This window comes from Chiloscyllium plagiosum, unplaced genomic scaffold (genome assembly GCF_037043375.1).
Source record: "Chiloscyllium plagiosum isolate Xiang-an unplaced genomic scaffold, Cpla_swu_hap1 HiC_scaffold_8, whole genome shotgun sequence".
NCBI classification, from domain to species: domain Eukaryota; kingdom Metazoa; phylum Chordata; class Chondrichthyes; order Orectolobiformes; family Hemiscylliidae; genus Chiloscyllium; species Chiloscyllium plagiosum.
Window position 1 is genome coordinate 56,612,176 of NW_028270146.1, and position 26,570 is coordinate 56,638,745.

General features: G+C 40.4%; 1 protein-coding gene across 2 annotated transcripts in view; it reads left to right on the top strand.

The window, feature by feature from the left end:
- cdkn3 (cyclin dependent kinase inhibitor 3) overlaps positions 1-26,570 on the top strand; it is a 32,280-nt gene that overhangs the window by 4,220 nt on the left and 1,490 nt on the right. The window contains exons 2-7 of one of the 2 annotated variants that reach the window (XM_043697680.2): positions 4,016-4,098; positions 14,848-14,903; positions 22,236-22,280; positions 22,779-23,001; positions 23,845-23,876; positions 24,034-24,137. In XM_043697680.2, the coding sequence (XP_043553615.1) occupies positions 4,016-4,098; positions 14,848-14,903; positions 22,236-22,280; positions 22,779-23,001; positions 23,845-23,876; positions 24,034-24,137 (543 nt within the window). The remainder of the gene's footprint in view (positions 1-4,015; positions 4,099-14,847; positions 14,904-22,235; positions 22,281-22,778; positions 23,002-23,844; positions 23,877-24,033; positions 24,138-26,570) is intronic. The other variant, XM_043697684.2, reaches the window with a different exon arrangement.

Sequence of the window (26,570 nt, forward strand, 5' to 3'; positions counted from 1 at the left end):
GTCAAAGCCATTTGGCAGAATGCCTCATCGCCAGAACTTTCCAACAAGCACCAAGACATGGCTTGGCTGGTTGTGAGAAGGGCTCGGCCTGTGAGATCCTTTATGCACGCCCAGACTCTCAGCCGCACCGCACGCTGCCCTCGAAGCGGCTGCGGGGGGGACGAGACTGTCACACACCTCCTTCTGGAATATGCCTATGCAGAGGAAGTCTGGAGAGGAATGCAGTGGTGTTTGTCGAGGTTCGTCCCGAGCAGCGCCGTGACGCAGGACTCCATGCCCTACGGCCTGTTCCCTGGGACGCACACCGAGACGAACATCAACTGTGCCTGGAGGATCATCAACTCGGTGAAGGACGCTCTCTGGGCGGTCCGAAAACTGTTGATCTTCCAGCTGAAGGAGTTGACCCCGACTGAGTGTTGCAGACTGGCACATTCCAAGGTCCAGGACTACGTGTTGAGGGACGCGCTGAAGCTTGGGGCAGCTGCCGCCAAGGCGCGGTGGGGAAAGTCAACCGTGTAACATCTGCCTGCTTAAGAACAGGGGGCCCGCGCAGTCATATGGGCTCCACTGAAGCCTCAGCAGAAGAGCTGGATAGTAAATGTACAGACTTATATATCTGAAAAATAAATTTTGGTGTCTGTATGTAAAGCAATGTAATGTGTGCACAAGAATGGCATGACCAATTGTAAAGAGATCCAAATAATTTTATGACTAAAGTATATTTTTGAAATAAAAGAAGGCTTTCCTGATTGGCCCAGGAAACCCAATCAAGAACCTCATAGTTAACGTAGTTCCATCCCACACCCACACTCCACCCCACCCTCGGGGGATGTAGGCCTGGTCTGCTGCTTGTAGCTTCTCTTGTGATACTTTTGCACTGGGACTGGTTTCTCCAACTCTGACTCAGACATTGGCGATGTGAACTGGCCTATGGCTCGTGTCTTGCATCCGGAACGTCTTGGAAGAGTCTCCTCTTCTTCTGGCGCTAATGTTTCGGATGCTGAGGTTTCCTCAACACTAGGTGGAGAGGGAGCACCTGCGGTTTCTGCCAGGCCTTCTGGCTGTTCTGTGGGACCAGACATGTTTTGCTCCTGCCTCATTTGTGTGGTAACAGCTTTCAGATGATCCACATGTTTGTTTATGACTGTATCACTGACCTGAGCTTTGTAAGTCATGGGACCTGACCTCACATCAACCTCACTTCGTACCCATACAGGGTCATTTCCATGGTTTGGGCACCAAATGTCATCCCCTGAATTAAATTGTCTGTCTCACTTCAAGGAGGCATGTGGCCAGCAATGGTGTTCCTGCTGCTCTTTCACCCTTCTCCCCCTCTGCTCAACACGCCCCCCCCCCCCCCCCCCCCCAACAGTCTGGGAATATCAGGTTTAACCTGGTGTGGAGTCTTCCACCCATCACCAACACTGCTGGAGCCATGTAGTTGCATGTGGGGTGGACCTAGAGTTGAACAGGAACAGTTTGGTTTCAATTGACATTGTAGGCTGTTTCTTTAAGCCTGCCTTTGGCATTTGGATCACTTTTTCCGCTAGACCATTAGACGATAGAGGATATTGAGCTGTCCTAATGCTCTGAATACCATTAGACTTTAGGAAATATTGGAATTTTCTGCTGGTAATTGACGTCCCATTGTCCATGACCAATACTTCTGGGAGTTTGTGTATTGCAAATGATGCTCATAACTTCTCATTCAGGGCTAACCCAAATCACAAACCATGTTGTGCTAACCTCGTTTAAAAATCCCAATATGGATTCCCCCAAGTTCTCTAACACCCAAATAAAATTGATAGTCTTTCAGGAATAGAGAAGGTTTAGGATCGTAATATACCTCAACCAACTTTGTCAACTATTGGAAAGTTTTCTGTCCAGTGCCTTTGGGAAAGTTAACCCCTTTATAACCAAGAATGCTCTGGGTCCACATGCAGTCAGAAGGATTACTCGTTGCTTTTCGTCTGCCCCAATGTCATTTGCCCAGAAAAATCAAATGAGTCAAGCTTCTCAAATAAAGACACGATGCCAAAAATGCTTACTCCATCTCCAAGATGAAAGTTGCAAGCAAATGTTCTTCAGGCATGTCCCGTTTTCTCCCATTGCCTCTGAAAAAAGCTGCATAGGTGCCAGATCCCATTTATGCTCTAGTGCACAGCACACTGGCTTTGATAGCCAGCTTGGAGTCAGTCCTCAACCGAGGAGATTGTAATCCCTGGTCATTTTTTTTCCCTCTTTTACTACGTCAGGTTCGAGCACCGCCGTTTTAAGGCGTCGGATGGCGGTGGCCACGTACTGGACATCTACCGCTGCCCTGCCTGCTATGTAATCCCTGGTCATATTGGTCAGCCAGGCCTTTCATGATTGGCCCAGGTTAACAACCCCAATCAAGAACTTCATAGTTAATGAGGTCCACCTGGTTCCAATCATACACTTCCACGTTGCCTTCCTACCAACAGAACATGGAAGTCTCCAGTACACTAAATGCTGGTGAACTTTCTTGAGATTGAAGCAGATATGAAGTTGCCAAGAAAGAAGTAGTACAAGATGAAGACTTGGGACAGGATATTTTTAGCACATATTGTGTAAATTTGAGAAGTTTTATTTTAGATTTCATGTGCCAGTTCTATACACTTAAGTGAGGGAAATAAAGTCTGGCAGAAGCAATTTTGAAAAAGTCGATTGATAATTTGATTTGTCTGTTTTGCCATTGATTGTTTATATAAGCATGATTTGATTGGTTGTGTTTGTATTGGTTACTACTTTAGGTAGTTTATAATCCCCTGTATAGAGTCAAGTTAATCAGCATGACTAACACTATATTTGAGTTAACAGCATGCGTGACAGACTCTATATGCCTCTCATGCCTGTGCTCACAGACTTGCATTGGTTTCCAGTCAAGCAATGTCTTAGCCTTAAAATACTCATCTTGCTTTCAAATTGCTCCACTATGTAGTCTCTCTCTGACCTGGTAATCTGTTCTAGTCCCCCAACCCATGAGATAATCTGTAGTCATCAAATTCTGGTCTCTTGAACCTCCCTGAATTTAATCACTCAACCATTGTAGTCATTCCTTCAGTGACAAGGCTATAAGCTTCTTATAATCCCTTCCCTACAGATGCTCCTTTAAAATTTGACTCGTTGATCAGATTTTGGTAATCTACTCTAAGATTACCTTTGGCTATGTCAAATCTAGCATTTTAAGTGCCCCTTGGACATTTTATTTAGGTACTATATAACTACAAGTGGTTGTAAAGTATGGGGGCCAATTTTCTGCACTACAGATGCAAAGTAAAACTATTATAACTAACGATAATTGGAATACCCATTTTGACTGTGGCACAGATGCACAATGTGCTATCTTGTCACTCCAGAGAAATATTCAGATTATATTTGTAATAATTGAGAGAATCAAAACATCTGCCTGTAAGTACACATGCTGATAAATTTACAATGCGTGTCAGATTACTTACTTGCATAACAAAATGTGTATTTGACAAAACTTGCGTTTATTTAGTGCCTGAATGCAATGTCCAACAGATAAATTTTAAGGAACATCTGTAGGGAAGGGATTCCAGAGCTTAAGGTTTTCGCAGTTGAAGGAGTGAGTCCAATGGTTGAGTGATTAAACTTGGGGATGTTCAAGAGGCCAGAATCTGATGACCATAGATCACTTCCAGCTTTGTGGTACAGTCACTAAAATGTTGGTGTATCAGATTCAACAAGATTGCATTAAAGCTTAATTTGCAGCATGGCCTCCTTGTCTAAAAGTATAAATAAATACATACACACAGTATCAAATTGTTTTGATACAATATCCAGCATTTCAAGCAGTTCTATTTATAATGTGTAGGAGTTCCTGTTCTAATCGAGATAATATGCTGTCTGGTTAGTGAGCATGAATTAGAAACATTACCATATTCTAGATGATTTGTTTTCTTTATTAAGTTTAACCTCATGAATTTGCACTGCAGTTGACTCGAGAAAGTCATTTAAAAATGTTCTTTAGACAGGCACAATGAGAACAAGTGAATTTGACTCTTCAGACGAGGACTCCGAAGAACAGAACCAATTGCCATTGCAAGTAGCCTGGTAAGTATCTGCACCAAATTCATTGCTACCACTTTGCCAATATGTTTGTTCTCTGTACACACATTAATGCATGGCACCACTCACCTCAGTCAGATGGAATGTTACTGAGATTAAGAATTACATTGCAATTTTCTTCATTGTGGGACTATATAATTGCTGTACTATCATAATTCTTGAATATCGCTGAGATGAATGACATGTTGCTGAAGCTCCATCCCAGACTCAAATTCACATTTGAGATGGAGCAACTCACTGTCTTCCCTCGATGGACTAGCTGAGAAATACATTAATGGATTCTTCACTGTTGACTTCTACAAGCCTGCCTTCATCAATCAGTTTACACATTGAGATTCATGTAGCTCCACATGCTATAAGATTGGCCTTAACTGAAATCTCGTAAATAGTGCACTCGCCATTTGCTAACCTTGCACAGTTAACACAGAATTAGATTGCATCAGAGTTTTCCTGCAGGACAATGATGGTCTTGATCAGGTCATTAGTCTGTGTCTATTGTGCAAACACACAAGCTAGCCAAAGACTGACCTGAAAAATGTCTTTAAAAAATTGGCTGATTGAATCAAACAGTCCAATCATTCAGTTGTCACAATACATTGAGTACAGTTTATATTCTATCAGTCTGTGCCTGCAAACCCTAAACAAAAACATCTGCTATTAAATTTGAGGCAGGCAGTGTCTGCTGACACTAGAACTACAGGGCACTTGTATGCTCACACACTCGGAAACTTACATGTTCATGGTTCCATTGTTGCATCGGGTGTGACATAGAAATGGAAATTAGCGGGGCTGTGAATGGGGGAGAGAATGGACAAGGCTGGGGCTGGGAACAAGAGGGATTTCTCTCACCCTCCAACCCAATATCACACTCTTTCCACAACCTCCACCTATCTCAGCCAATCATCTGGTCCTTCACAAACCCCTCCTCGTTCAGTGATGCATGTTTGCAGGCAATAGTGTGTATTCTCTGCAGTGTTAGCAAACACAGCTTAAATTAGATTCCATGATTGGGCAGCACTCGTTGAATAATCCTGTGTGCAAATAGCTACAGTGATCATCAATTTAAGATAATTGGTCCATTATCTTAATAATGCGGCTCATTTAGATTTGCTAGAAGCTACATAGACACAGGGATAGGGGCCTGTTCTCAGCAAATAAAATGGTGTATGTTCGGACCTTATGATTTTAAAAAGTTACCTTGGGGCTTGGGAAACCTATTATTCCCCATTGCTTTCTCAATGACAATGTCTTGGCCAATTGGAGTTAATTTTTAAACAATCAGCACCATTTTATCCTATACATTTAATTGTTGTGATCATTTGAAATTTCGTATTTTTGTATTTGTCCTGATAAGTAAAAGATGAAAAACTTCAGGAACCTGTCTCTTTTCTCATCAATATTTAAACTCTGTACTTTTTGTAACATTCTCAATGTCTATTGAGTTTTTAAAAGTAACAAATTCACATTCCAAGAAATCAATATGTTTTCCAAGAAAGTTTTCATCAATGTCCCTTTTTCACAGTTTCACTTGACTTGCTTAACTCTCACCACTATTTAAGTATGCTTACAGCTTAGAAATGTTCTTTTTATTGTACTTCAGACTCAGTAAATGTTGAAGACACAATGATAGATGAACCATACATTAATAACTTGTCGAGGGTTCAACTAGAGTTTCTAATCCCATTTTGGTATTCTACAAACATACAAGTTAGGAGCAGGAGTAGCTTTCTCAGTCCTTTCACTCTGCTCCACTGATCTGATTACTCCACAATCCTGCCTACCCCTGATAACCTCTCATGTCATTGTTTATTGAGAATCTTCTTGATACTTTTGCCTCATAAATATTCAGAGACTCTTCTTCCACCACATTTTGATGAGGAGAGTTCCAATATTCTCTGAGAACAAAAATCTTTGTCTCTGTCATTAATTGGCAACTCTCTATTTTCACACTGTGACTTCCAATTACAGATACTCTCTCAAGAGAGTCTGAGGATGAGACCAGACTTGGATCAATATCAGGTGTCCTTGCAGTGCATTATAGACAGAGTGGCACACAATCTTAACATGCCATATGGAACAGGGAATGTGATGATCTCTCAGAAGTTGGGAGTATGGCAGCAGTCATCTGAGGAGGAAAATGAGGACACTAAGTGGCTAGGAAATCATCTTCTGCATGATAAGAGAGCTGTAGTGTCACACAAAACAATCCAGGAAGGACTTCACTGACATTCAATTCCAACTGATGTGAGCTGGGTATGGGGATCACCCACTGACTGTAAATTTGTTGCTGTTTGAAAGGCAAATGATCATTGTCAGTTTCTTCAAAGCAAATGCAAGTTTTCTTTCTGTTTTTTTATGCTAGTGAATAAAAGTGAAAGGTTTCAACCATTTGGATGCTTTCCAACATGTGTTTGTTTAATGTGGAATTGTGAAGGTATTGGGCTACATTGAGGTTTAGGGACGAGTTGAGTTATAGACTCATACAGCACAGGAACAGACCCTTCAGCCCAACTCGTCCATGTTGACCAGGTTTCCTAAACCGAACCAGTCCCATTTGACTGCATTTATCGCTCTAAACCTTTCCTACCCATGTACCTGTCCAAATGTATTTTAAATATAAATATACTCCTCTTACACTTCCTCTGGCAGCTCATTCTATATACGTACCACCCTCTATGTGGAAAACATTGCCCCTCCACGACCCTTTTTAAATCTTTCCCTCTTCAGGGCCTTACCATTAGCTGTGTAAGTCCTGCCTGGTTCGTGTTACCAAAATGCAACATCTCGCATTTATGTAAATTAAACTCCATCTGCCATTCCTTGGTCCATTGGCCCACTTGATCAAAATCCAATTGAAATCTTAAATAACCTTTTTCACAGTTCACTATACCATCCACAAACCTACATGCCTCCTATATGCAGATTGTTTATAACAATGGTGAACAACAGTGGATCCTTGTGGCTTACCACTGGTCACAGGTCTCCAGACTGAATAATGACCCTCTGTCTACTACTGTCAAGCCAATATTGTATTCAGTTGGCTAGCTTTCCCTGGATCTCATGTGATCTAACCTTACAAACCAGTCTACCATGCAGAACCTTGTCAAAGGCCTTGCTAAAGTCCACATAGAACCTTTTACCACTCTGCTTTCATCTATCATCTTAGCCACCTCTTGAAAAAGCTCAATCAAGTTTGTGAGACACTATTTCCCATGAACAAAGCCATGCTGACTATCCCTAATCAGTCTTTGCCTTTCCAAATACAGATTCCTGATGAAGGGCTCCTGCCCGAAACGTCGATTTTCCTGCTCCTTGGATGCTGCTTGACTTGCTGTGCTTTTCCAGCACCACTCTAATCTTGACTCTGATCTCCAGCATCTGCAGTCCTCACTTTCGCCTTTCCAAATACATGTCGATCCTGTCTCTCAGAATCCCCTCAAACCCCCCACCTTAACCACCATTGACATTAGGCTCACTAGTAAGTATTTCCCTGGCTTTCCTTGCAACCTATTTTAAATAATAGCACAACATTAGCCACCCTCCAGTGTTCTGGCACCTCACCCATAGCTATAGATGATACAACTATTTCTGCGAGGAGACAAGGTTCGACGATGGAATGATACTAAGGACAGGTAATTTGTGCACCTTGATTCTTAAATCGCAATACAATTATAAATTGTGCCCTTGTATTTGCAGTGAAGCATCAGCTGTGTCACTTATGTGCCCTGAAGTATTTCTTTTTGACTTGCCTCCCACAACGTATATAGTGAAGGGAAACTCCTAGTTGACAGCACTTGAAATCCCAGGAGATTGAGGGAGTGGCGAGAGGGAAAATAGGACAAGTGGGGTGCCATAGAAACATGGTGCAAGGATAATGAAGTGGGTTTTGGAGAAAAGATTTGAGAAATCTTGCTAGAGCTCCACAGAAAGATACCCTGGACACAACTCACCAAGATTGACACTTGTCTGATTTCTGCTAAACGTTCACCCCAAAGCCTGTAAAAAGTTTTAGCTAAACTCGTATGTCCTGACAGAGCCGTATATCTGATAAAGCAGTTTCATAATGGATAGACAGTCAATGTTGCTGACAGAGGCGAGTACACTGACCGCCGTGTTCATCAGCAAAATCTTTGCTACCAGGCTTTCAGGGGCATTTAGAGAGTCATTGAAATGTACAGCACGGAAACAGACTCTTCAGTCCAACTCGTCCATACCCACCTAGTATCCTAACCTAATCTAGTCTCATTTGCAAGCACTTGTCCCATAGCCCTCTAAACGCTTCCTATTCATAAACTCATCCAGATGCCTTTTAAATGCTATAATTGTACCAGTCCCCACCACTTCCTCTGGCAGCCGATTCCATGCACCACCCTCTATGTGAAAAAGTTGTCCTTTAGGTCTCTCTAATGCACTTTTCCACTCCACCCTAAAACTCTGCCCTCTAGTTCTGGACTCCCTGACCCCAGGGGAAAGACTTTGTCTATTTATCCTATCCATGTCCCTCATAATTTTATAAACCTCTATAAGGTCACCCCTCAGCCTCCGACGCTCCAGGGAAAACAGGCCCAGCCTATTCAGCCTCTCCCTATAGCTCAAATCCTCACCCTAACAACATCCTTGTAGATCTTTTTTGAACCCTTTCAAATATCACAAGATCCTTCCGATAGGAAGAAGACCAGAATTGCACCCAATATTCCAACAGTGGCCTAACCAATGTCCTGTACAGCCGCAACATGACCTCCCAACTCCTGTACTCAATACTCTGACCAATGAAGGAAAGCATACTAAACGCTTTCTTCACTATCTTATCTACCTATCTACTTTCAAGGAGCTGTGAACCTTCTTTGCTGTCCACTACAACCTCCACTTTGGTGTCATCTGCCAACTTACTAGCTATACCTCCTATGTTCATATCCAAATCATTTATATAAAAGTTGAAAAGCAGTGGACCCAGCACCGATCCTTGTGGCACTCCACTAGTCACAGGCCTCCAGCCTGAAAAGAAACCCTCCACCACCACCCTCTGTCTTCTACCTTCGAGCCAGTTCTGTATCCAAATGGCTAGTTTTTGCTGTATTCCATGAGATCTAACCTTGCTAACCAGTCTACCATGGGAAACCTTGTCAAATGCTTTACTAAAGTCCATGCAGATCACATCTATCACTCTGCCCTCATCAATCCTCTTTGTTACTTCTTCAAAAAACTCAATCAAGTTCATGAGACATTATTTCCCACGCACAAAGCCATGTTGACTATCAATAATTAGTTCCTGCCTTTCCAAAATATGTGTTTTTGGAATATGCATCCAATTCAAATCAGATGGCCATCTCTTCAATCTGAAACAGTTGAAATCCTCAGCGTAAGATATAGAAGATGATAGAACAGGAATTTCTGTTGGTAATGACTCTGAGCTAATTTCACACTGTGAGCATGGGTTTTTGAAGAGTCGTGGACTTCAAAGTACTGACAGCTATGGGTTAACCATCACTTTAAAGAAAACAGCTACATTCCTTCAACTAGCACCAAACTCTGACTCTACACCACTTACTATTAACAATCAATGGCACATCCTGAATACAATAAACCACCCATCTCAGAAGCTTAATCATTAGAAATGTCTGCATTGATAACTAAGTGACAAATAGAATTATCAGTGCAAGCTCAGCATTTGCCTATTTTTGGAACTGTGGAGGAAACCGGATATCAAACTTACAATAAAACATGCTGTTTTCAAAGCAATGATATTACCATCTATCCTTTATGTTGACGAGGCATGGACTACTTACTCTTGATGTATTAAGCAGTTGGACAGGTTCTGTACAAAGTAACTTTTAGAACTTCATGAATCTGGAATGTGAGGACAAAGTTCACAACAGTGAGGCACTTAAACAGCAGCAATGCCTGGAATTGAAACATTTTACACTTGAGCCCAGCACAGATGGAATGAATGTGGAGTATATCTGACTGACAATGAGCTCCCTAAGGCAGTTGTGTATTCACAAATTGGAGAATAGGCTGAGGCTACTCCTTGAAGGTGAACTTCAGAAAGTGTGGCCTGTCCATCATGAATTGGGAAAGAGAAGCTCAATAAAGAACTAATTGGGGAGTTATCTTAATTCATGGTATTGTTTCCAACAAATAGCAAACAGTAGAATAGTTGAAGATAAATATCAAGCTAGAAAGATTGGGTAGTCCCAAGAAAATCAGACAATGTATCTTTGCCCACACTATGAAAAGCTGGGCAGCTCTGCAATCCACAATTTCCATGCAGAAAACAGCCATCTTCAATAAGAAAGGAAAACCAATGACACCACACTGCCCATCACTGAGGATTGGCTTACCTGTGGATCATCCTCCTTTTGTTAGTTGTTCAATTATGTACCACTGTTCATGACTGGATGCTGAGCTTAAATCTGATCTGTTGATTTGTGGGATTGCTTGGATCTACCACATGCTCTATGTGTTGTATGTCATAAATGTAGCCTTGTGTTACAATATAACAAGTTTGGCATTTCATTTTTAGGAATGCATATCGCTGCTAATGGCTTACTCACTTGCACTTGTTGAACCCCTGGCTTGATAATTGTGAGAACAAAAGAAATAGGAGCAGGAGTAACCACTTAAACCTACCCTGCCTTTCTATAAAATCTTGGCTGATCCACCCCAGGCCTAAACACCTCTTCTGTTCAGCTCATCATAGCCTTCAACTCCTTTATATCTACCTCCTCTTTAAATACTTTCAGTGATGTAGCCTCCACAACTCTGAGGCAGAAAATCGCAGAGATTCATTACCCTCTGGGAGAAGAAATTTCATCTCATCTATTTTAAACAATTATTTCCTAGCTCTGTAACTGTGTCCCCTAGTTCAAGAATCCTGCACAGGTAGAAATATCTTCTCAACCTTTACCATGTCAAGCCCCCTCCGAATCTTGTATGTTTCAATAAGTTTGTTCTAAATTCTAATGAATTAAGGCCTAATCTTCATAAGTTTATACATTCATAATATATAGGAACAGAATTGGGCCATTCGGTCCATCGAGTCCGCTCTGCCATTCGATTATGGCTGATATCTCACTCACCCTCATTTTCCTACCTTCTCCCCATAACCCTTCAACCCATTACCAATTAAAAATCTGTCTAACTCCTCCTTAAATTTATTTACTGTGCCAGCATCCACACGTTTTGGGGTAGTGAATTCTGTTTTAAGTTTGCTAGCCGTTATCCTAAAATTATGACCTCTCATCCTAGAATGCCCCACAAAAGGAATCATTCCAGACAGTATAGGCCTAAACTGTTGAATCTCTTTTCATATGACAAACCCCTCATCTCTGGGGTAATCTGTTTAGCTGTTTTTGATAAGTCAACCTCTTCATCCCCAGGAATCAACATAGTTAATGCCCTTTTTGAACTGTCTTCAATGCTATTACATTGTTTGAATAAAGTGAGGGATTTGCCAGACCATGAAATTACAGATTGTGGCTCAATATAGCTATGCTGCTGCTGGTATCCCAGACTTGATGATTTGTCCTTTCTACCTTCAATGTTTCTTGCAATTTCTGTTTAATGTGGAAGAGTGATTCATCGGCTGAGGGAGACCGGCAGGTTGCATGTAGCAGGTTTCCTTACCTGTATTTGAAAAGGTTCCAGAGCTCCTGAATGTATACCATGGTGCCTCCTCTGGCAATGGCAGAGTCTGAGACAGTGAGTGTATTGTGTGATTCGGTGAGTTGGACTATGTCAAGTTGTTACTTGAGTTGTCTGTTGAAGATGGCTCTCCAGAGCTTTGTCACACGATCCTGGATGTTAAAAAGATGGACTTTGCAGTGGAAGGATGTGTCAGTGACATTTCTGGGGCCTAGTTCAAAGCCCAATGGACCACCTGTTTTATTCCTTTTTGACTTTTCTATTGTAGTTGAGTACAAATAAATTATTTCGGGGGCATTTACTGGTCAACCACATTGCTGTTGATCCAGCTGGATGGGCAAGGCTGGCAGATTTCCTTCCCTAAAAACATTGATGAACCAGATGAGCTTTTATAACAGTTGTACAATCTATTAGTTTCATGATCACCCTTACCGACAGTGGTTTTTAATTTCAGGTGATAGGATTTGAACTTGTGTCTCGAGAACATTAGTCTGCTGCCCTGGATTGCCAACTCAGTAATAGTACCACAATAACACTATCCCCTAGAAGAAATTAGAGGTCAAGGAAAACTGATAGGGTTGAGTTACCAGAAAATAAAAGGAAGGAGCAGAATGGGTGAGTGTTATATTCTCCCAAGGAAACTTCATAGCAGAACAATCTTAAAGGATTTGTATTTTAATGCATAAGGTAGACGAACTAATGGCACATTTTGAGGTCACAAGGACTTTAAATTAGTTAAAAGAGTGGGAGGTCCCAGAAGAAGTTACTTAAGTTTCCTGAACAACTAGAAGGTATGGAAATGGTCAGGAGTCTAACTTCAGGCATAGCAGATAAAGGGCAACTATGAGAACGAGGGGCAGTCAGCGCAGATCTGAGGGTGTTGTACTTCAATGTGCACAGTATATGAAATAAGGTAAATGAGTTTTTAGCATAGATTGAAATTTATAGGTAGGATGTTTTGGGTAGACAGAGACATGAGTGCAAGAGGATCCGAGCTGGAACCTAAACATCCAAGGATATACATCCTCTCAGAAGGACATGCAGATGGCGGAGGGGGTGGGGTTGCCTTGTTAGTAAGAAATGAACTTAAATCAATAGTGAGAAGCGATAAAAGTCATAAGATGTCAAATCTGTGTGGGTAGAGTTGAGGAACCACAAAGGAACAACTACCCTGATGGGAGTTGTGTACAGCAGTAGTCAGGATATGAGGCAGAAACTAAATTAGGCACATGGTACTGGCATGCATAGAGAATTGGCTGAATAGTAGAAGGCAGAGAGTAGGGTGAAGGAGTCTTCCTCAGGATTGCAGTGGGTGACTAGCAGAATTCAAGTCTACTAGTGTTGGGACCACAACTATTCTCATTATACATTAACAATCTAGATGAAGAAGTTGAGGGCATTGTTGCTATGTTTGCAATGACACATAGATATGATTGAATGACAGAGCAGATTTAATGAGCTGAATGAACCAATTCTGCCCTGATAACTTATGGTTATAAGGAGCACAGGAACTCTCAAGATACAGTATTATGCTTAAATGCATTCATATGATTGTGACTAGTGTCTTGATTGACCTTTTGCTCCTGAAGCTATTAACGTAAAATCAATTTACTTCTCTATCAACATTTTTAATTAATTTGAGGTGTCAGATTTTGGGTTTCATTCTGCATTTTCAACCATGATCAAAAAGAAATTTGGACATAATTAATGTTGAATAGTTGTTTTTATGTTAAGTTCACAAAAAAATGAAGACCTGGTTGATAAGCACAAACTGGAGATCCTGGGACATAGAAAATATCATTTCGTTAACAAACTCACCCAAGCCATAATGAACAGCCATTGATACTGCTACACTTAATCTGGGACAGGACGTGGATTCAAATCTTATTTCAAATACTTGCAGTGGGCATTGAGATAGGATTGGGGAGAACGGAAGTCCCATACAGGATCAGGTAGTCTGGCCAGGTCTCCACAGCTGCAGGGCTGTAACCTGTTCAACTGACAACTTCACTATTCAATCCCTGGAGAAGGAACAAAGTCAGAAGATGAACCACAAAGAGTAGCTGTGGAGTTGGGGAACAAAAGAGGAAAATATAAATACAGAGCTGTTTGCACAAAAAAGTCATTCAGGAAGCAAGTTTCCTTCAAGAATAAAACCCACCGATATTTCAGTAGTATTTTTGTTTTATCAAAATGTTAATCAGTTCACCTTCTCAGAAAATGAGAGAAATATATGTAGAGGGTGAGTGAGGACAACTATGTTCAGTTTGTATAATAGAATAGTAATGGTCATCAGATGATGTTATTTTATGTGTGATGCAGCAAGAGTAGTAATCCATTTTGGATATTCAGAATCTTTTCCCAGTTTCCTTTATTGAAGTATATGCAGGGTAGCCAAAGGACAGAGCAACATCTCTCCTCTGACTGCCAGAACAATGATTACAGTATATTTTATAGGTGAATGTTCACATTATCCATCAATTAGAGTTCAGATTACATCCAGATTAGTATCGTATGATTGAACTTAAAAATGTGTTGCTGGAAAAGCGCAGCAGGTCAGGCAGCATCAAAGGAACAGGAGAATCTCCTTTGATGCTGCCTGACCTGCTGCACTTTTCCAGCAACACATTTTGAAGCTCTGATCTCCAGCATCTGCAGTCCTCACTTTCTCCTATGGTATGATTGATACAATATCCTTTTTTGGGTCACAATCCATCTCCTCCACACTCTTGGTTCGTCCACTCCCTTCATGTCCAAAAGTGTTCATGCTAGACTAAGCTTTTTGATTATAGTCCACTACTCTCAGGCATGTTTATGTGTTATCTTAACCTGCTCATATATTTGGATAATGGGAAGAAGAGGCCCACATACGGAAAATCACTGGCAATACTAACTCAAGGTTAGTGTCGGAGACCAGTCCGAAATTCATAGGCCTAAGTGATGGCCTTTGTAGGTTTTATTTGTAGCAGTGATCCATTGTCTTTTTCTGATTGTTAAAATATATGCTTATTATTGCAAGTGTCTGTTGCATTTGGCCACATTAAATTGCTAAAATATATAGATAGAAATACTTTGCTATGTATTTAATAGGTTGGCTTTATCAGTGGTGAACTGCCACCAGTTCCTTGGAATCTGTGCACTGCCAGGTAAGCCATTTGATTTGATTTGATTTGATTTCTTATTATCACATGTCACGAGATACATTTAAAAGTATTGTTTTGCGTGCTATCCATGGGGTGGGGGTGTCCAGAACTTTAGGGCATAGGTTTAGGGTGAGGGGGGAATGATTTAAAAGGACCAAAGGGGCAATGTTTCATGCAGAGGGTGGTACGTGTATGGAATGAGCTGCCAGAGGAAGTGGTAGAGGCTGGTACAATTACAATGTTTAAAAGGCATCTGGATGGGTATATGTATAGGAAGGTTTTAGAGGGATATTGGTTAAGTGCTGGCAAATGGGACTAGATTAATTTAGGATATCTGGTTGGCATGGACAAGTTGGACCGAAGGGTATGTTTCCGTGCTGTACATCTCTATGACTAAATTGTACCTTACATAAGTACATCAGAATGCAGAATGCTGTGTTACAGCCATAGAGAAGGTGCAGAGAAAGATCAACTCTAATATATGAGAGGTCTGTTCACAAGTTTGATAACAATGCAGAAGAAACTGTTGGTTCGTGGTTTCAAACTTTTGTATCTTCTGCTATAGGGTTCTGGTTTGCGATCAGTAATTTGCTGATTTTTAGGTGGTGTGAATTATCCCCAGATCCCTGATTCTAACTCTGGACTTATTTAGGAATGTGAAGTGAAAAAGATAGTCGGCAGGTATTTCAGGGCAAAAGAATCTCTGTGCTTATAACATACAAAAGTAAGTATAATAAAAGAAATAAAAGCAAATGTAATAAACAGTGAAATTAACGCTTGCAATTATACAGAGGGCAGTAATTAAACACACTATTAACATTAAACAAAGTTTAAACACTATTAGAAGCTAAACACAGTTTTAATCATAGATGCTTTAATCAGACTTCCTATCCTTGGGGTTCCCTGCACCGTCACCACCCACCTTCCTCTCCCTGCTAGCTAGGATGGAAACTTTGGGGTCTCAGGAGTTTCAGCTCACCATTGACAAAACACAGTTTCAAACTGCGCCCAGTTGCTGAGGTTCTTGCCGTTGGTTCTCTTGGCTTGGAACAGGCTGTGTTCGGAAGTTTTGTTTGAATAGCACTTGGTTAGCATTCCCCTACTCAGGTGTCCTTTGTTGCGATGATGCTCTTAGAAGCTGAATCAGAAAGACAAACTATGTTGGGTCTCTATGGTTCTTGGTCCCAAGGCTGCTTGTTGGGACTGGAAGCCTGCGGGGAGGCTGTTTCTGCAGAAGCTTTTTGATGGAAAGGCTCTTCCTCTCCATTGAGATCAGGGCTGGCAGTTATACAGCCTGTGTGCCCCGTATTTCTCTCAAATCTGTGTTGTCCATTTGTGTCTGGTGTTCCCTTTGAGGTCAAATAGTTTCTTGTAAATGGAAAGAGTACATGTAAAGAGTATATGTAAAGGGATTCTGATTGAAGTTGAATGCCCGATATCTCGGTGAATGAATATTGATTGAAGTTGAATGTTGGGTTCCAAAATGTTAGCATGAGGTATAAACATTAGTTTCAGTCTAGTGTGTTGGGTCTGGTTAATTGTTCTCTTGGAGAGGAGGTGTACATTGTATTTCCAGGTTGAACAATAGTCCCAGACTGAAATCATTCTTGCTCTGTGTGTGTTTGTTGCAGCCTATGGTCAGGCCTTTGTCCAGCACTTTAGACAATAGGAAAATCCAAGGTCTTGTCCAGTATTTTAGATGATGGCGATTTTTCCTCAGTTCTACACTGCCCTGTCAAAGAGCGTGGAATAGAGTAGAAACGGGGTGAGAGGGTTCTTTGATTATGTTGGCTACTTTCCTGATGAAGTAGATCGAGTCAATGCAAGGAAGGCTGGTTTTCATGATGGACTGGGCTGTATTCACAACTCTCTGTAATTTCCTGCAGTCTTGGACACAGCAGTTGCCGTTCCAAACTGTGATGTCTGGATATGATTCTTTCTGTGGTCCATCTATAAAAGTTGGTGAGAGTCCATGGGGACATGCCAAATTTCACTAGTCTTCTGTATGCTTTCTTAACTGTTGCATCGACACAGGTGGACCAGGAAAGACTGTTGGTGATATTTACTCCTAGGAACTTGAAGGTTTCGACCACCTCCACCTCAGTAGTATTGATAGAGATAGGGAAGGGTCCTGCACTCCACTTCCTGAAATCAATGACCAGTTCTTTCATTTCACTGACATTGAAGAAGACTGTTATCTTTATACCATGCCACTAAGCTCTATCTCTTTCCTGTACTTTGTCATGTCATTGTTTGACATCCAACCCACTGCAGTAGTGTCATCAGCAAACTTGTCATCAGCCACACAGTTGTGAGTGTATAATGAGTGTACTGAGGAGCTGAGTATGCAGCCTTGTGGGGCACAGTGTTAAGGATTATTATGGAGGAAGTGTTGTTGCCTGTCCTTACTGATTGCAGTCTATGGGTCAAGAAGTCAAGGATCCAGTTGCAGAGAGGGGAGCAGAGTCTTAGGTCTCAAAGTTTGGACAGGAGTATGGTTGGAATTATGGTGTTGAAGACGGAGCTAAAGTTAATACATAGGAGTCTGATGTAGGTGCCCTTGTTATCCAGATGTACAAGGGATAAGAGTAGGTTCAGGGAGATGGATCTATTGCGACTGTAGCCGAAGTGAAATGTACCAAGGCAATCTGGGACACTGGAATTGATGTGAATCATTACTAACCTCATAAAGAACTTCATAATAATGGATGTCAGAGCCACTGGATGGTAGTCATGAAGGCACATTGCCTGATTTTGCTTTTACACTGGGATGATAGTGGTCTTCTTGAAGCAGGTGGGAATCTCATGTCAGAGTAGGGAGACGTTAAAGATGTCTACAAATACTCCCACCAGCTAGACCACACAGGATCTGAGTGCAAGGCCAGGGAATGGAAATTTAACCCCAAACTTTAACAAGTTTACAATCACGTTTTTTAATTCTGATTTGCAATGAAATATTCAAAATCTCTGGAATTTGTCATCTACATGGGAGAAGTATTTAAGGGGAGCTCCTTTCCTACCAAGTTGATTTTTAAACACCTTGATCAACAATGCTTATGAAGTGGGACATGGCACAGGGCAGGGTGACATAAGGCACATGGATACACAAGATGGCCATTGAGCCATCAGTTGGCCACTTGACACATAAGATGGCTGCCAGACCACAATATGGAAAGAGACAGCAGAGCAAATGCAGACACTGCCTGGGGCCACTAGAATGCCAGCACAATGCACTCACAATCTAGTTGATTAGTTTAAGGTGGGTGGGGGAGACAATACACGAGTAGCGTGTACTGCCCACCGAAGTGTCTAGATCTAGCCAACACTTTTGATAGAAATGCTAACAGTTTGATACGGACTCACTACAGAGTGCTAATAGCCAGGGATGCAGTAATCGTCCTTCTTAGGAAGAGCAATTAGCGCCTATTATTACAGCAACGGGCTTCCACGCAGACATTGAAACTAACAATGTCTGTGCTGAAACTAACAACAACCACGCTGAAATTAACAAGGCTGTGCTGGAACAGACAATGACTGTATCAAATCTATCAACGATTCTGCAATGATTACCATAAAGAAACCATGTTGCAAAGACAATAATCTCATCATTGACCTATTGTATCACAAGATGTATGTAAAAGTATCTTGACATGTGCTCCAGGTCGAGAGAAGAATGGCAGCTGACCACTGTGCTGTTGGTATCTTTCTTTCCCCAGAGCTCCGGTATTTCCTTGTACAATAAACCGAGACTGGTGATTTTCCCCATAACCGTTATAATCAGGTTTCATTAGTAAGAAATAATGGACAGTCAGATGGTATTTGTTAGCATCTCATATCTGGCCGTGTGTTAACTAAAAATCCATTGTCTTCTTCTGTGGAAGGAAAGACAGTGAGAAATACTGTGCTACAGAAATGTAGTGGCTTTAATTTGCCTTAATAGTCAATGGCAATTTAGAAAGTGAGGCTGCAACATCCTGTAAAATAGGCAAATTTTAAATGAAGTAACTCCATAAGCTAGTCTGAGTTTTAAATTGAATTCACAGATAGGATTTCTTATGCCAAACTCTCTGAATCTTACCAACAATCTCGGCATTGTCAATTTGCTGCAAATTCTGCTGGTTTTCTAATTAGAATAAGCCACAACAAGCAGCAGTGGATAATCAGTTGGCACCAACCTAAGCTGAAAAGACAGCACAGCAATTAGAATCTTTAAATAATTGAAAGTGTCAGTCTTTTCTCAGAGGTAACATCTTATTCTGAGTCGGAAGGTTTGGTTTCAAACACCACTCCAGAAACCTAAAGAACATAATCTAGATTGAGTCAGAGGTATGGCGGTTCAATTGAAGCATTAAACCAAGGCTGCAAATGCCCCCTCATTTGGGTAGAAGAGAATCAATGGTGGTATTCACAGTTCTCATTATCCTAGCCAATATATTTAACCTTCAACCAACATTAGAAAAACAAGCTAACTCACTGGATCTTCATTTCTGCAACTATGTTTTTTTATTTTGCTAATTTCCATTGACTGGTCAGTGTCCTAAAATTGTGAACAACATTACGTAAATATATGTTATTTATTTCTAAAGTTTAAACTGAAGTTACAGATGATATAATATCATGCTTTTTATTAAAAACTTAAGGTCTTCCTGGAGCCTATGGCAGAAGGATTAAGCAAACCCACCGCAATAAAGAGGAAACACACCCTTATCTTCTTTGCATTTTGAAGCTAATGAATTCATCCCAGGTGTTAATGTTTCCATTAAAGACCACAGCCCTTTACAAAGGAATTGAACTTTCAGTTAATAGCTGAACGGATTACAGGACAAGATTAGCCATTTTACTGTAGCAAACAAATGAAAAACACTATTGATTCAACACTTTTTTATAGGCATTATATTTAAAGTTATAGAACTGAACTCCTTTCACAAACAACCAAAAAAAACCTATCTGGCAGATGTTAGATTGTCCTTTAAACAAACATTCAAGGATCCTCGAAACACTCCGAAATGTTTCCATGCTTCCAAGGGTTTAATTCCAATGTTTTCCTTTCCCAAATGGAAACTTTTAACTGCAGAATCAACATTTACTGTGGGTGTTCCTAGAAACTTCTCTCTCTAGCTAAATCTAAGCAAATTTTTCAGAGTCCTTTGAACTTCTCCAGGTCTTCATCTTTGCAGTCTGAGAATAAGTTTAAACCTCTCTGTCTCTTTCCACATACACAAGTTCAAATCCAACCTCAGTAGCTAATGCAATTTAAATTCAATGAATAAAATCTGTTTAATTTCAGTGACAGTCATCACAAAATGATCAGTTATTGTTAAAAACTCATTTGTTTCACTAATTCCTTTAAGGAAGGAAATCTGCCATCTTTACCTGGTCTAATTGACATGTGACTTCAGATTCATAGCAATGATTTGTCAGGCAGTTCTTTTATCTAAATTGAATTAACTTGAAAACTGGCCTAAATACCAGAAAACAATCAATTAGTGTCGTAATTCCCTTCTAACTGATAAGGCTAACAGTGAAGTAGCCTACAAGTTCCAACAAAGTACAGTGGTGACCCCGGAATCCGAACGCCCTATTGTTCGAACAAATCGGAATCCGAACAATTATTTCGAGAATATTTTGCCCTAAAATCCGAACAAATTTTCAGAATCCGAACACCATGTACCATTCAGGTGGCACATTGTTTGTTCAGTTCATCCCCGGAAGTAGTCGTGTATCCATCACTAGTTTACCTCGTGATTTGTGCTGGTTTTTTTAATTATCACCCTTGTGCATTCACCATTGCACCCAAGAAGAGCAGTGAAGCAAATAAGTGCATTCACCATTAGCACTCCTCACTAAGGTAAAGGAAGTTATTTTCATGTTAGTACATTTATTTCTTGCTTTTATTAAAAGTGTCTTGAAAATGTTTTTTTTTGGGTCCAGAAACAGATTAATTCACTTTCCATTATTTCTTATCAGGAAAATAGTTTCACAATCCAAACAGCCTCCTGGAACGAACTAAATTCGGATTCCGAGGCACCACTGTATTTAATTTAACGATATAAGTAATTTCCTCTTTAATTTTGTTTTGCACCAATTAAGGGTAGATTGCCCATGTGACCTTTTTAGCGGCTGGAGATTATGGACTTCCCTCTTGTCACTTTTTGCCCATCACATATGGGCATTATTCTACAGATTCCATATAACCTCAATTCTACAGTTTTCACCACTGATACGTATCATGCATGTGGTATATTATCTGAGAGTAGTAGCATAGATGGACAACTAGTACACACTTATGGAACTGTTTACAATAAAAACAAATTGTTCAACAGGATTCAGAAACAGTTTTTCATATAACAAATAAACACAGACACAAACTCTGGGGACTGTTACTACTTATGGAAAAATTGAATCTCCCCCCTTCCCAGGAAAAATTTAGACAGTAAGAAAGATGATAGGAGGTAAGTGTTACAATAACTCTTTCTCTTATCTCCCCCCAACCCCATCATCTTTACTTTCATACAAGAGGAACATTCACTCCTGATAAGCAGCAATTATGCTTCATTCTAGATTCAGGAGACCAGGGCTTGGCCAACCTTGGCAACCTAATGCTGTTGTAAACTAATGTTTGATGGAGGAGAATAATTCCTATTTGATTTTTCTTTTTTTTCAGCCAACAATGGGAGCTGAAATAAGCTTGCTTTTGTGGGGAATAGCAAATCAAGCGTGCGACTGTTGCATACATCAACACAGTAGTTATACAAGACTGTTGCCTTCTTTTACTGATTGAACTCGCTAGGAGAACAAGAACAGAAGCCATGGAGTGGACAAAAGAGGCCACAATTTTTTTTAAGAAGTGTTACCCTTGTGGACTAAACCTCCAGGATTCACAAGGAATCCTTCAGTCTCCCTGGCCCCAGTTTTGCTTCACTTTCTCAACCCAGGCATTGAGTTCCAAAGTCCAGTCCATGTAACCCAAGCATTTAATAGGAATATTAATTGCAATGGTCAAGAAAATAATGCAGTTACAACAATGCAGCATGCAATAGAAGAGGCAACATGCAGGTTGCACCAGTTGTTGGGATAATTGTTGCAGTTGAATTAGGTTTTATTGGAAATATATACTACAAAATAATAAATGGGATCATTAGTAACCAAATAAGAGTGTTGCAACAATCACTTGTCTTGATGTCAGCCCTTAACTAATTTCATGGCTTTTTTGTCAAACTTGCCTTTAGGAAAATAATGATGTACCGGTATTAAAATGTCCTATGTTATAATATTGCTTCCATTTTAATAAATCTGGATTCACAAAAATTATTAAATACTACTTTATTTAAACAGGTTGTAAATTTAAAGATGTAAGAAGAAACCTTCAGAAAGATTTAGGTAATTCATATTTATATATGTATATCGTGTTTCTGGTCTTGGGTTCAAGGAAGGTATCCATTTTTTGATAACACTTTGATCTTAACTTTTTTGCATTTGAAGCTGTACTTCACTATTTCATTTATACTTTATTTGGGGCTTCTTTCTACCCTGTTGCAGGAGATTTGCTTGCAGACTTCTTCTAATGCTGTTGTAAACTAATGTTTGATGGAGGAGAATAATTCCTATTTGATTTTTCTTTTTTTTCAGCCAACAATGGGAGCTGAAATAAGCTTGCTTTTGTGGGGAATAGCAAATCAAGCGTGCGACTGTTGCATACATCAACACAGTAGTTATACAAGACTGTTGCCTTCTTTTACTGATTGAACTCAATTTAGATAAGCCAGTAGCTCCTGTGATCTGCATTGTCAATTCTGTAGTTGGGATTACATGTTATAAACTGTATGTCTTATATGGAATTAATCAGTCATCGTCTCCATATTCTTCATTTATTCACAGAAGAGCTCAAGAGTCACAACATACAGGATGTATTTGTGCTCTGTACCAAAGGAGAGATGGTGAAATACAGGGTTCCAGGCTTGTTGGAATCATACGAGCAACAGGGATTCAAAGTGTATCATTATCCTTTCCCTGATGGTAGTGTTCCAGATATTGCTAACTGTTGGAAAATTCTGGAAGAGTTGAGAATCTGCTTGGAAAACGCAAAAAGAATTCTTATCCAGTAAGTGCATTGCAACTGTTAATTGTGAACTTGTAAAAAATGTAATCTTTTATGGTAAATCATTTGCAAATGCAAGTAACTATGTCTCAGTTATGATCAAGTATAGAAATTGTTTAAGACAGATTAGTTGTAACATGGTGAGACTGACTTCCACATTGCATAAGTGCTAACATCACCAAAGTCCAAATTCGGTGGATTAGCTATGCTAAATTGCCCAGAATGTCCTGGAATGGGCATAATGGGCCGAATGGTCTGCTTCCATACCGTAGGGATTCTGAGTTTCCCATGTCAGACTATCCTGAATATTCTGGGGAGCTACTGCATTATTGGTGCCTCTGAATGGGAGCTTGGAACCAACAAACTGCTGCAAGATTTGAAAGACAGTATCAGTTTTGTCAGTGTTTTTGATTGAAGAAGCAGTTACACATGGTCTGCTACAAACATTTTCTCTGGAGGGCAAGTGTTTCCAGTCAAAAAAAAAGGCAAGATGGGCTGTCCGAGCAGATAACCCTTAAAATGTAATTTTATTCCAGATTCTAAGCAAACGAATCTGAAATGCAAACAAGTCCTTTTACAAAGCCACTTTTGACTCAATTCCTGCCACAGAGTTGACATCTAGTCTTCAAGGGTGCCTCATTAAATGGGACATTGAATATTCATTTATTATAATTAGTGAGTGTGTTCAATTGAGGGATGTCTCCATGTTCTAGATGGTTGATTAATCCTGGCAAACTGATTAGCATGTTATATACACATAAAAATAGTGGATAATATTGATGCAAAATGTCTTTTAAATCAGAATCCCAAACATTTTCTTGAAACACACTCTAATTATCTTTGCAGATGTTACGGAGGTCTTGGACGTTCATGTCTAAGTAAGTGCAAAATTTAATATCCTATTCTTTCACTTCTTTGTAAACTTTCCCTTTTCTACCAAAGAAAAATTGAAGAGTGCTTCCTTAACTCTCAAGTGTCAAGTAATCAGGTTAATAAAACAATTTGAAAGCATTTCCTTCTTACATTGTCTCCTAGTTGCAGCATGTCTTCTACTTCAGTTGTCTGATACTATGTTACCAGAAGAAGCAATTGGCCACCTTCGTGAACTGAGAGGAGCTGCAGCAATACAAACAGTGAAGGTATAAATGAATTCCGTCTCAAATCCTTAGACCACAAGAAATAGGAAAAGGAGTAGGCTGCCCAGTCTGTCAGGTCAGCTCTGTCTTTGATTAGGATGATGGTTGATCTGACAATTCTTGATCCTCCTACTGATCAAGGATTGATATCCCAGCCTTTAGGACTCTGCCCCCTCAGCTATCTCAACCACAAGGACTCTACCCCCTCAGCTCTCTCAATCCTCTGAAAGAAATTCCTCATCTCAGTCTTAAACTAGTTCCCCTTTATGTGCCTCTGGTCCTTGACACTCCCATAAGGGGAAACATCCTCTCAGCATTTACCCTGTCAAACCTCTTAAGGATTTTATATTTCAATTAGATCACCTCTCATTCTTCCAAACTAGTCCCAAGAGTCCCAACTCATTTAGTCTTTTGCTCTGAAGACAATTCCTGCATGCCAAGGATCATGTGGTGAACCTTCTCTGAACTGCCTTCAATGAAATGACAACTGCAAATATGGCTCCACTATGTTCACATCCTTCCTTCAAGTCATTAATAGCTTTTGTAATTAGTTGCATTCCCAGCATTGATCTTTTTAGAATCTCGCTGTTCTGGGTCGCCAATCTGGAAGCAAACCCCTTATCCCGACTTGCTGTTTCTTGCCCTTGAGCCAATTCTCTCTCGCTGCCAAATGTACTACCTCAAAAACTGTCGACTTAATCATTTTAGTACCTTGTCAAATGCCTTCTGGAAGTCCAAACACAACATAACTACTGGTTCCCCTCGATTCACTCTGGTTGAGATATCCTCAAAAAACCCTAATAATCAGTGAGACACTATGTCCCTTTTGTGAAACTATGCTGACTCTGCTTGAATAGGTGGATTTTCCAAATGAGCTACTTCTTGCTTAATAATTGATGCCAATAGTTTTCCAACAATAGATGTTAGGATAATCAGCATATAATTACCTGCTTTTTGTCTCCCTTCCTGTTTGAATAGGTGTGTCACATTAGCAGTTTTCCAATCCTTTGGTACTTCTCCACAATTCAACTATTTTTGGAAAATTACAACCAATACATCCTGTAGCTATTTCAGTAGCTGCCTCTTTTAGGTCTTCTGGCCCTGATGGTTTATATCCTATCTGCCTTTTGCCCCATTAGTTTATTTACTGCTACTTCTTTAGTGATATTTAATTCCTCCCCTATTTTCTTTCATATTAATGGGAAGCTTGTTGTGTATTCCACTGTAAAATGATGCAAAATATGTTTAACTCCTCTGCCATGTCCTTTGTTTCCCCAGATTCATTTTCTAAGGGGCCTATGTTCACTTTGACTTCTCTTCCTTTTTACGTATTTAAAGGTCTTATTGTCAGCTTAAAGGTCTTATTTCATGCCAGTGTGCCATTATGTTTATTTTCTGCCTTTATTATCTTTCAGTCCTCCTTTGCGAGATTCTGAATTTATCCTATCTTCAGGGCTATCAATAACTTTGGCCACATTCAACTTAATTCTCACCTTCCTTGGTTAGCCATATCTCGCTCTGAGGCTTTTCCTCCTTTTTGGATGTATTTTTGCTGAGTGTCATGAATTACCTCAAGTGTCTACCACTGTTTGCTTACTGTTATTCCTGTTAATCTGTCCAGTGCACTTTAGCTAACTCTATTCTTGTGTCATTGTAATTCCTTTTAACTTAAAGTTATTTCGTAACTGGGTTTCTCACACTCAAACGGTGGGAAGGTCCTAGGGAGTGTTGCTGAACAAAGAGACCTTGGAGTACAGGTTCATAGCTCCTTGAAAGTGGAGTCGCAGGTAGATAGGATAGTGAAGAAGGTATTTGGTATGCTTTCTTTTATCGGTCAGAGTATGGAGTACAGGAGTTGGGACATCATGTTGCAGCTATACAGGACATTGGTTAGGCCACTGTTGGAATATTGCGTGCAATTCTGGTCTCCTTCCTATCGGAAAGATGTTGTCAGAGCTGAGGGGTAACCTTATAGGGGTTTACAAAATTATGAGGGGCATGGATAGGATAAATAGACAAAGTCTTTTCCCTGGGATGAGAGTTGGGGCAGCACGGTGGCTCAGTGGTTAGCACTGCTGCTTCACAGCACTAGGGGCCCAGGTTCGATTCCAGCCTTGGACAACTGTCTGTGTGGAGTTTGCACATTCTCCCTGTGTCTGCGTGGGTTTCCTCCGGGTACTCCGGTTTCCTCCCACAATCCAAAGATACTAAGTAGCCCATAGGTTAAGTGCGTTAGTCAGATGGAAATGGGTCTTGGTGGGTTACTCTTCGGAGGGTCGGTGTGGACCTGTTGGGCGGAAGGGCCTGTTTCTACACTGTAGGGAATCTAATCTAATCTAAATAGAGGGCATAGGTTTAGGGTGAGAGGTGAAAGACATAAAAGAGGCTGGTACAATTGCAACCTTTAAAAGGCATTTGGATGGGTATATGAATAGG